This window comes from Juglans microcarpa x Juglans regia, chromosome 2S, assembly GCF_004785595.1.
Source record: "Juglans microcarpa x Juglans regia isolate MS1-56 chromosome 2S, Jm3101_v1.0, whole genome shotgun sequence".
NCBI classification, from domain to species: Eukaryota; Viridiplantae; Streptophyta; class Magnoliopsida; order Fagales; family Juglandaceae; genus Juglans; species Juglans microcarpa x Juglans regia.
The window spans coordinates 15,831,759-15,843,128 of NC_054597.1; the positions used below are offsets into that span (position 1 = coordinate 15,831,759).

The 11,370-nt window shown below is 35.9% G+C and overlaps 1 protein-coding gene across 3 annotated transcripts; it reads left to right on the top strand.

The window, feature by feature from the left end:
* Positions 1–1,037: 1,037 nt before the first annotated feature.
* On the top strand, positions 1,038–7,730 carry LOC121251790 (leucine-rich repeat extensin-like protein 5). 3 transcript variants are annotated; one of them, XR_005938117.1, is made up of 9 exons: positions 1,038–1,353; positions 5,719–5,797; positions 5,887–5,991; positions 6,067–6,156; positions 6,244–6,346; positions 6,429–6,469; positions 6,545–6,634; positions 7,198–7,264; positions 7,347–7,730. XR_005938117.1 is itself a non-coding variant. In XM_041151140.1 (8 exons), exons 2-8 carry the CDS (start codon positions 5,738–5,740, stop codon positions 7,201–7,203), a joined length of 495 nt encoding a protein of 164 aa, XP_041007074.1. In that variant the 5' UTR covers positions 1,038–1,353; positions 5,719–5,737; the 3' UTR covers positions 7,204–7,359. The 3 variants fall into 3 exon arrangements, 1 of the variants encoding a protein (XP_041007074.1); XM_041151140.1 differs by having other exon boundaries at positions 7,198–7,359; XR_005938118.1 differs by lacking the exons at positions 1,038–1,353; positions 5,719–5,797; positions 5,887–5,991; ... (2 more) ...; positions 6,429–6,469; positions 6,545–6,634 and adding exons at positions 6,906–6,946; positions 7,022–7,111.
* The last annotated feature ends 3,640 nt before the right edge of the window (positions 7,731–11,370 follow it).

Here is an 11,370-nt window from a genome sequence, read left to right on the forward strand (position 1 = left end):
CCAAAGAATGAAAGTAAGTAAACTTGAACTTTTGTTCTTTGGCTCTTTTGTCGATTAAACTTTATTGATAATAAGTAATGGAGAGCTATATTCTGCATCGGTACAATTGGAAATACTATTTTGTCGGTTTGACTAATTATATTAATATTCAGGCCAGGATTGCACTTAATTGGTCGAACTGCATAGCAAGATGCCAATTAAAAATCCTGCCTACGTCATTTCACGGGAGAATAATCAGTGGTCAGCAATTAAAGACACTTAATTATGAAAAATTGGGAATAATGTCAATTTTGGATGAACGGCGTTAATTTAGTTAACCGAAAAATAATAAAAACCGTTAAAATAAAATTTTTTGTTAGATAACCACTTTATATATATAAAGATAGAGAGAGAGACAAGCTGCCGTGGTACGGCTGGTCTATATACGCTGTACTTATAATATAAAAAACATTGTCTTCTATTGTTTGTTCTTTTTTTTTGTCTTGAAAGAAGTTTTTAAATGCACCCTCAACGACTGTTAACACGTTCAACTCATTGCTTCAATGATCAATGAACTTGTACGTTATACCCTCCTCGCATTTGTTTTCTCATGATTTGTAAGTAGAGTTTGGACTAATCGATCCACTACAAATATATAAAGAAAAATATTGTATGTTTCACCTTATTCAACTTTTATTCTATCGTGACATTATTCATAAATTTCAAAATTTGTAATTTTATAAATACAATTTGAGGTAATAGTAATGCCACGTCAACACAATATGATGAGCTATATAACACATGCAATATGTATATTATATGCATGTCACGTAGCCAAAAACAATGATGCCACGTTAGCACAATATGCTCGTCTCATTTGTGATTCCAGCTTTTTTATTTTTTAAAAAAACAAATAAGAGGACTTTAGCCTCAATATCTAGATATATCCTCATGAGTTTAACTATACAGCTACCTACTGTTCATCCATCCTCCGCACTCCATCCGACGTGTAATTTTTTATTTATTTATTTTTTTTTTAGAAAACGTGCGTTTTGCTTGGTTTTGTTTCAATTTTCTCCCCTCCCCCGCATTCTTCTTCGTTTCTACTCTTAGAAATCCTTCCCCCTCCTTCTCTCGTGTTCTCTCCTCTACTCTCCCAGCTCGTGTCCTTTTACCGGCCTCACCCTCTGCCCGCCCCGTGTGTCTCCATCACTCCGGAACTGTGTGGCTCCATCACGCCGGCACCGGGTGACAAATATTCTCCTCTGGGTTCGCCATTTCTGTATGGCTTGTCCAGCTTGACCATTTCCGCACGGCATCAATCCTCCGCCGGTATTGTAGCTACCGAGAGCCACCGTATGTTGTCTTGCAAGGGTAAGAAAATAAAGAAAATGGGTTTTGATTTTTCTCTTTTCGTTTCATCTCTCCGATCATCTTACAGATCCATTCTTGTTTGTTTGATCTGTGTTTTGTGGGGTTTTTAGGTTGTTGATATTGTATGTATGCCACTGATTTTTTGGTTGTTGATAACATCTGAAATGAGCCGATTTGATATTTGTTTGATCTGTGTTTTGTGGAGTTTTTGAGTTGTTGATAACATCTGAAGATATTTATGGAGACACCATCGATATTCCAAGCAGTGGTCAACTGGTTGTGAATGCTAAATATATGGCCCTTATTTTCTCCAGTAAAAATAAACTATTTGACCAAAGTTCTGGAAACAATTTGGTCCCATTAAGCGATCTTTATTAGTATGTATGAGGCTATATATGTTGTACAATAGTTTGTGTGAAACAAATTGGTCCATTAATGTTTAGTTGGATGGAGTTGTTTGTTGCCTTTGTGCAAGTAAATGAAGTAGGGTCAGTTAATGATTTAGTTATTTGTTTCAACAAGCTTGCATGATTTAGTTTTTAGTTTGAACAAGCTTGCATGATTTTTTGGTTGTTGATAAGTTCTGAAAATGAGCCGATTTGATGTTTGTTTGATATGTGTTTTGTGGGGTTTTTGGGTTGTTGATGTTGTATCTATGCCACAGATTTTTGGGTTGTTGATAACATTTGAAATGAGCGAGATTTATTGGCTGGGGGTGGTTCGAAGGGGAAAACACAGAGGGAATATACGAATAAGAGTTTCACAGCCTTGATATTCAACATGGTATAAGGATCATAAGCATGGTATCAAATTCTTGAAGAACTAAAATTTATACCTTTTACTAGCTCCTTTAAACAGAACCATACATCCAACATAGCAAAAAGATCTAGAAGTGGCTTGACCCTGCTGTTTTCGTAACTATTTAGAGGCATGGTGACATTGCAACTCTTTCCTATGTTCATAAATGGAAAACTAGTTTATAAATCAGAAAAACTATAGGCGAGTATGTAAGGACAAGATGACTTAAAATCACATCATCAAAGAAATAATTCTTTAAAGGTACACAAACCAAAGTGATAATAAATCTACGTTGAAAGAATGGTGTTATTCTCACCAAACAATTATTAGAAGCATTTATTGGGCCCTTTGATGGAAGCAGCTTTCAATTTTAAACAATCACAAAACACTTTGGAGTCATTTCTGTTGCACCAGAATTTTGGCTGCATTAACTTTTGTTACACACCATGGTGCCATTCCATGCTTATTTTAAGTATAACTAGAAGTTTAAAAGAGTAGAGTTAGAGCAAATAGTACATCCTTGTCTAATTAATTTTTATTTGAACATGAATCACCAATTGCATTGCAAAAAGGCGGCATCCACATAAACAAATGTGGGATAGTCTAGACAAACAGTTTAGCATAGGATTCATTTTAGAATACCACAGTCTCAAGTCTCTAATTTTTTCACTATCCTCTGTTCTGTTGCTTCCAAGAATTATAGGAACTTCTTATAATTCTTTAATAAGTGAGAATTATAGGAACTCTAACAAAGACAAACATGTCACATACAAACTCTCAGTTTTCTTGGTAACCAAACAAGGCTAATAGTGATGCTATATTGGTGGGCTGATGCTTTATCTTCTCTTTAATTGATAATCAATTCATATATTATGTGTAATCCTTTGTAAATTCTTGTAGTTGCTGCAATTTTATTGTGAAGTGCATGGTTTGCGTATTTTCCTCTAATTTTGCTGCTGCTATTTGTGGTTCTTTGGTTATTTCTTAACACCATACACTAGTAATGCTGTCATGCCATTTTTGTGGGGCAAATAGGTGCATGAACTCATTATCTGAAAAATACTAAAATGTTATAGTAGAAATTAAGACCCCTTTCTTTCAGGTTGGGGATTCTTCAAAGCAATAAATGAATGAAAATAATGCTGGGTGGAACTTGGTTGAACCCAATCTATACTGATTAGGTATGATTCAAATGAAAATTGGAATAAAATGGAGCTTTGGCTGCAATAGGATAGCCAAGGTGACTTAGAAAAAAAAAAAGGGATAGTCAAGGTGGGTTATACCTTGCCAACGTTAGAAATTGCAGTGGTCTTGATGAAAGCCAAGCTCTGATTTAACCAATATTGTGAAGTTTTTCTCATGCTATTATTTATAATAATTTGTGATTTGTTGTCTTTAGGCTAAAGTTTGATGATGAGCGAGTGACAGAAGAAGATGGAAAGAGGCCATTGGAGGAGCAGCATGGGTGAGGAAGAGGTAATATCAATCTGCCTGTTGGTTCTATGTAATTTCTTGGTTCTATGCATAACACATCAGGGTAAGATGTTTAATATCTCATTAGTTTGATGTTCTCACACTGCACTCTGGTTTGAAAGATAATCTGCTTAAAGGATCACTTCCTGAAAGCCTTAGAAATTTTAGCCACTTGATAAGACTGTAAGACTTTGAACACCCTTTTTTTGTTAATTCAATAGACTATTTGAAATAAAAGCCCATCTTTGCCATTTTCTAAGAAAAGCTTCAATTGTTTCTGTCTGCATAGTTATGGTCCATCTACTTTTATAATCATGCTTCCTCGAGGAAAAGTATTTTCTAAGTTTTATTATCTTGCAACCTTCTTTGTGGAAACAATTTTACAAATGCAATACCGAAAACATTTGGCAATTTAAATAATTTAGAAGAGTTGTAACTTGTGTGATCTATAAACTGCCTTTTGGAGATGCAGCTTTTAGAATTCAAAAATTCTAAAAACTTGAGCTACTGCTTGCAGTAGGATAGATGGGAGCAGAATTTCAGGGAAAATACTCGATTCTGTTGGGAATTGGATGAATCTTACAACTCTGTGAGTCTTGTACTTCCATTCCTTTTATCTGCCATCTTTCCTTTCTTGGAGTCATAAAAGTTTAGTTTTTTGGGAATCCAATCTGAGGATTTTTATGGATGTAGGTTCTTAACCGACAACTAATTAAGTGGGGAAGTACCTCAGTGGGTATTGGATAGAAAAAAGAACTTGTGAGTTTACTTTAAGCCGACTCCCTCTTCATTTAATTTGGCTTTGAAATTTTCTATACATTGATGGATTTCTTGCTGCTGTTACTTTTTTTTTTTTTGTTTCCTGGGTTGTTTGATTGTGAGACTCATAAGAGTTTAAATTGTGACATTTTATTCGATTTTCATTCTTTCTCAGTTGAAGAGGTACTGCATGTGTTGTTTCATCATATTTTGGGTGTGAGTTGGGAAGTTTTTTCCTTTTTTTTTTTTGTTTTTTTTTTTTAATGTATTATGTTTTTTAACTTATTTTTTTTATTTTATTTTGTGAAAAACCTTTTCCGTAGAGTAAAATTGGCCAGAAATATGTATTGTTCAATAAACTTATTTGCGGCAATCACATATTACCGCAAAACTCTATTCTCGTCTATAAATTACCCCGTTGGGAATACATTAAGGCAACAATATTTTTTAATTTGGAAAAAAACTAGTGAATTGCGGCGATTTCAAGTGACTAGCTAGCTACAAAATAATTCTAGAAAATATCATGAGCATTATAGGATTCTAGAAAGATCACTTGAAATGCCTTTGTAATTCTTATATGAAACTTATCTTTAATTGAGTTGTAAAAGTTTAGATTAGATTTTTTGGGGCTAGCTAGAAAGAGTTCTTTTTATATGTTGTAGTTAAAAATGATTTACTCAAAAAATCTAAAATGGTACCGAAATTATTTCATCAAGAATGTGATCACACCCGTTAAATATTCGAATGAAATGAAAAGAAGATAATTTGATTTCCATATTAAAAACATTAAAAAATAAGAGATAATGTGAAATTTAAAAAAGCAAAAAAAAAAAAAAAAAAAAAAATGCCAACCTAACTTAGATTGTTCGTTGACCCATTTTCTCTCTTTCCATATATTTGAAAAGAGTAACGATAGACTCGCATACTTCTTATAATTTTGTTTTCATAACTCTACTTAAATGGAAGACATGTTTATAAAATAATAATATTCTTATAACTCTATTTTATAAAAACAAGCTTCATTTAAAATTCTAAAATAAATCTATAAAATTTTGAAAAAATAACTGTCTTAGATCACTTTTCATCTTAATGAAAAAATATATTAATTGGAATGAGACTACTTTGAAAAAATAGTGTCTTTGATCACTTTTCATTTGTAAAATAATTGGCTTGCTACTCATATTTACAAGTGGCCACAAGTGGCCTCTTTTGTCTTGAATGAGACTACTTCTAATGACTTTGTATGAAGGTTTTTTTTCCAGCCCTTAGCTTCTATACCTTGTTAATGTAGGTTGAAGGATTTCCTATATAGATATAACATTGTTTCATTAATAGTTATTGAATAAATTGTGTGATGGGCGAAGAGGAAGATGGAAGGCCACCCAGGCCTTCTACATCGATTTCACTCACCCAGGTATGATACACATTGGTTATTTGAAATTATCTCAGCGTGAGATATTTTTAGCCTTCCATCTTAATCCATTGTTTATTTATATATTATAGGGATATTATGGAACTATAAATCCATATAACCTGCCATATATGATGCCTCCAAATCCATATCCATATCCATATCCACATCCAAATCCGTATGCTTGGGGTAGTCAGGTAAAGTTATTTTAGTATATTGATTTTTTTTAATGCATGGGTGTGAGTCATTCTAACAATGTATTTATATTGTAGCATCTGGTACTGCCACCCTTTGGACCAACCATGCCATCCCCTCTGTTGAGTAATCTGGAGGAGTTGAGACGAGGTGAAGATACAACCAAGGTAGTTCAAATTGAGTCTCTTTTTATGATTGTTTCTTGTACCTCCGTATCTTTCCTTATCGAATAACGTGCATTTTGAAAAATGCAGCAATCGGTGATGCCACCATGTGTGCCAACTATGCCCTACCCACATAGCGCAAGTGAGTCATCAACTATGCCATCCAATTCCGTAGCTGAAAAGAATTTTGGAGGTACACTTTTAACTGAAGCAGTTAACATCCACTAAATATATTAAAAATACAATGTTCCTAACGATGCAATCTTCCTTCTCAGAAACATATCCGCATCCATATTCATATGCTTGGGGTAGCCAGGTAAAGTGTACTTAGGATATTGATTTTGTTCAATGCGTGGGTTTGAGTCATTCTAACAAAGTAAATTTTTTGCAGCATCTGGCACCGCCACCCTTTGGACCAACCATGCCATCCCCTCTGTCGAGTAATCCGGAGGAGTTGAGACGAGATGAAGATACAACCAAGGTAGTTCAAATTGAGTCTCTTTTTATGATTGTTTCTTGTACCTCTATATATTCCTTATCAAATAACGTGCATTCTGAAAAATGCAGCAGTTGGCGATGCCACCATGTGTGCCAACTATGCCCTACCCACATTGCGCAAGTGAGTCATCAACTATGCCATCCAATTCCGTAGCTGAAAAGCATTTTGGAGGTACACTTTTAACTGAAGCAGTTAACATCCATTAAATATATTAAAAATACAATGTTCCTAACCATGCAATCTTCCTTCTCAGAAACATATCCGCATCCATATCCATATGCTTAGGGTAGCCAGGTAAAGTGTACTTAGGATATTGATTTTGTTTAATGTGTGGGTTTGAGTCATTCTAACAAAGTAAATTTTTTGCAGCATTTGGCACCGCCACCCTTTGGACCAACCATGCCATCCCCTCTGTCGAGTAATCCGGAGGAGTTGGGACGAGGTGAAGATACAACCCAGGTAGTTCATTTGAGTTTGTTTTAAATGAGTTTTTCTTGTACCTCCGTATTTTCCTTACTGAATAATGTGTATCTCGCAAAATGCAGCATTAGGCGATGCCACCACGTGTGCCAACTATGCCATCCAATTCTGTAGCTGAAAATAATTTAGAAGGTACACTTTTAAACATATCAGTTAACATCCACTAAATATATTAAAAATGCAATTTTCCTAACCATCCAATCTTCCTTGTAAGAAACTTCATCCGACATAAATATAGAGCCAGATGCAGAGGGGATGAATGAAGTATCAAATGATGATAATAGAGTTGAGCCTCCAAAATCTGGTATGCACTTTGCTACTGATAAAGAGGTTTTAGACTACTACAAAAGATACGCCAAACAAGAGGGTTTTGGTGTTATCATAAGAAGAACGAAGAGAAATCTGGATGGGGGTGCGAAGTATGTGACGATTGGCTGTGCACGTGGCGGCAGGTATTATCCTAGCCACAGTAATTTATCAAAGCCACGACCAACGACAAAAACTGATTGTAAGGCAAAGATAAATGCTCGCTTTGTGAATGGGGTATGGGTGTTGACCAATGTTGATCTTGTTCACAATCATAGTACAGTTAGCCTACAAAAATCTAGATTTTTTAGATCTCACAAATATTTGGATGAATATAGTCAAATAATGCTCGATTTGAATGATAGAGCGGGTATTCGGATGAATAAAAATTTCCAAGCACTTGTGATTGATGCCGGGGGGGGGGGGGGTTTGAAAATTTAACTTTCCAAGAGAAAGATTGTAGGAATTTTATTGACAAAGCTAGATATTTAAGAATGGGTAAAGGAGGTGGTGAAGCACTAAACGACTACTTTAAGAGAATGAGGAAAATGAATGATGATTTTGTTTCTATCATGGATGTGGATGATGAGTTTAGAGTTAGGAATATGTTTTGGGCTGACGCACAAAGTCGGGCCGCATATGAGTATTTTGGAGACGTTATCGTTCGATACAACGTACCTAACAAATAGGTACGGGATGTCGTTCGCTCCCTTTGTTGGAGTAAACCATCATGGACAGTCCATACTCTTAAGGGCAAGCTTGATTTCAAGCAAGGACACAAGTACCTTCATGTGGTTGTTTGAAGTATAGTTAGAATGCATGAATGGACGGGCACCTGCAGCCATCATAGCAGACCAAGACAGGGCAATGAAGAATGCGATTCAAATTGTATTCCCGAATGCAAGACATAGATATTGTCTCTGGCATATAATGCGGAAACTGCCCGAGAAGTTGGGATCCCACTCGGCATATAACGCAGGACTGAAGATTGTAATTCAGAGTGCAGTCTATGATACACAAAATTGTAAACAAATTGAGGAGAAGTGGGGGCAGTTAATTCATAAGTATGACCTTATTGACAATGCATGGTTGTAGGGGTTGTACACCGAGAGGTCATTTTGGGTACCAGTTTACTTGAAAGGTGTATTCTGGGCTGGTATGAGCACTACCCAACGGTCTGAAAGCATGAACGCCTTCTTCGATGGATATGTGCATTCCGGTTTGTGGATCAATTTGACAATGCTTTGAGGAAGAAGATGGAGGCGGAGACGACAACTGATTTCCAGTCTTGTAACCAAACAATCCCATGTGTATCCCTATTCAAAATTGAGAGGCAGTTCAATCATTATACACGAATGAAAAATTTAAAGAGATCCAAGCAGAGGTTTGGGGGATGCTTTTGTGTAACCCTTCACTTGTGGGCACTGAAGGATCCATATCCACCTTTGATGTTTTGGAAGAAATCTCTACACCTGATGGGCAGTCCAAAATTGTGATGTACATAGTTTAATTTAATGAAGACGAATGCGAAGTTCAATGCACGTGTGCCTTGTTTGAGATGAGGGGGATTCTCTGTAGGCATGCATTTAAAGTTTGTCAGATGAAGTACATTCATGTGCTGCCAGAGAAATATGTGTTGAATCGATGGAGGAAAGACTTAAAGAGAAGATACACACTGGTTAAGAGTAGCTATGATGATGTATGAGTCAATGCGGATGCACGACGCTATGAGCTTGTAGTACAAAGATGTCTAAGATTTACGACGCGTGTATCTCGAAATGATGAGCATGTGAATGCGTTCTTTCATATGTTGGATGCGTTTGAGCATAAGTATGTAGGATTAGAGCCTGAGTCCAGTTCAACAAAGTTAAAAAGAGAACGTGGTCGCCGATAAGGATAAGAAAATATTAAGCCCGCACGTTATTCGGGGGAAAGGGAGATCTCCAACCAGAAGAAAGGTCCCGATGGTCGAGAAGGCTGCAAGGAAGAGAAAGAAAAAACAGGTATTACATATAGCACCATCAGTTGTGTAGATATTGGGATGCATACATATATTGTTCCTAATAGATGTTAAATTTTATTTTCCAATCTAGACATACAAGAATCTATTTGACGATACATCAGACAATGTTGACCTCCCGGTGTCAGAAGTTGGTGCTATTGTTGAGGAGGTTGTTATCCAAGCCCATTGTAGTACTTTAACACAAGTAAGGCTTCTGACCAATGATGAGGTCTGAGGTTATTTCCACCTTTTGTCATTTTTCTGTTTTTAATGTAATCTCAGAAATAATTTTAACATTTTCAATATATTCAGGCTACGCCAAGCTTGCCCCATGGAACTTAGCATAGATATTGTCCCTGACTTGGGCATTAATATTTTGGAGATCTCATCCTTTTGTGAACTATGGTGGAAGATAGAGATAGAGATTGGGCATTTTGTCTGAAAGCAAATCTGGTGGAAGCACTCTTGCTTTTTTTTTCTGCTGGTCCTAGTTCTACTCTAAAATACATTGGAGGCCAGAGAAATTTTGAACAGCTATCTCATGGGACTTTGATTGGAAAGCTCTCTGGTTCAACTGGAAATTATTTTTTGATTGTTCACATACGCTTCTTGTTTCATAGTTGTGAAACAAACTGTATGCTGTTTCATAAGGTTCTCAAGGTGAAGATTTAAGGTTCTCTGCTGGTTTTATGATATTCTTCTCTATGCTAGGTGAGGGACATAATACATAGTTTATTCAATGTACTTGCCTGTATAATCACGCTTCTTGCTCTTGAGATGAATGTTTTCGCTGTTTAAAACTTCACTCTGATTTCTTGATTGGTGCAGGAAAATTTGGAGCCTTATTAAGGCATCAATACCCTTCACTATATTTGTTGCTGTGTATTGTGTTTTGTTCGGTCTTGTTGGTGGGAGTTATGCTCATAGCTTCTCTTCTCCTATTCTCTGCACAAGTGTTGGCATAATTTTGTTCATGGGTTTGTCTATTCCCGAGTATTTTAGAGAATACACTGCCAAAGCTCTTCATGGTCCTGCACAAACCAGTGTATGATGGGTGAGTTTGTCTCGGTATCTGTACTTAAGTTTGCAATTACAATCTATAAAAAACAGTAACATTAATAAAGGATCGCACTTCTAATATTCTAATATCTTCTCATCCATGCTTTTGTACTGATTTAGAGGAGTAATTCAAGCTGTATCACCACTAGCTTCACTATTTACATTACCTTAAGTCTGTGAAATTTGATCTGACCATCATCCTCATCAACTTGTGTTTCTTTGATGTGCAGTGCAACGATTTCCTTAATACAATCTTCTTTTCATCCCCGACTGGGTGCAATGATTGTTGCAACATAATGGATAGGGGGGTGTTTAGTAACCGGTGAAAATTAGCATTTCACCGTTTTAATTGAACATCTCTAACACTAAAACTAAGTTGAGAAGTACACATATTGCACATTTTACATGTGTACTTCTCAAATGTGCAATATCTTGTTGGATTTTTCTTCTGCTGAAATGCCTTAGACTTGCGGAGAGAGGTCTTGTGCGTAGGGCTTGGAACATCTTTTTTTTTTCTTATGTTGGAATTGTAGGATCAAACGTTTCGTGCATTTTCTTAACAAGAAGTGCAGTCATCTCTTGCTGAGTTTTTGTGCGAGTAATTATTTGAATATGTTTGTAACTACCTTTCTACCATGTAAATTCTCTGCTGCAGGTTGGATACCGCCATATTGATTGTGCTCAGATCTAAGTGCAAAAGTATTGTGACTCGTAAAATTAAATAAAAGCATCTTCTTGCTTACTATTTACATTATCTACTGATATATTAAAATCATCTGTATGAACTATTAAATAAATTTTTGGTAATTTCTAATTTCATTTCACTGGTATGTTTGAGGAGCATCTTCGTCCTTCTTCAGAAGGAGTTGGT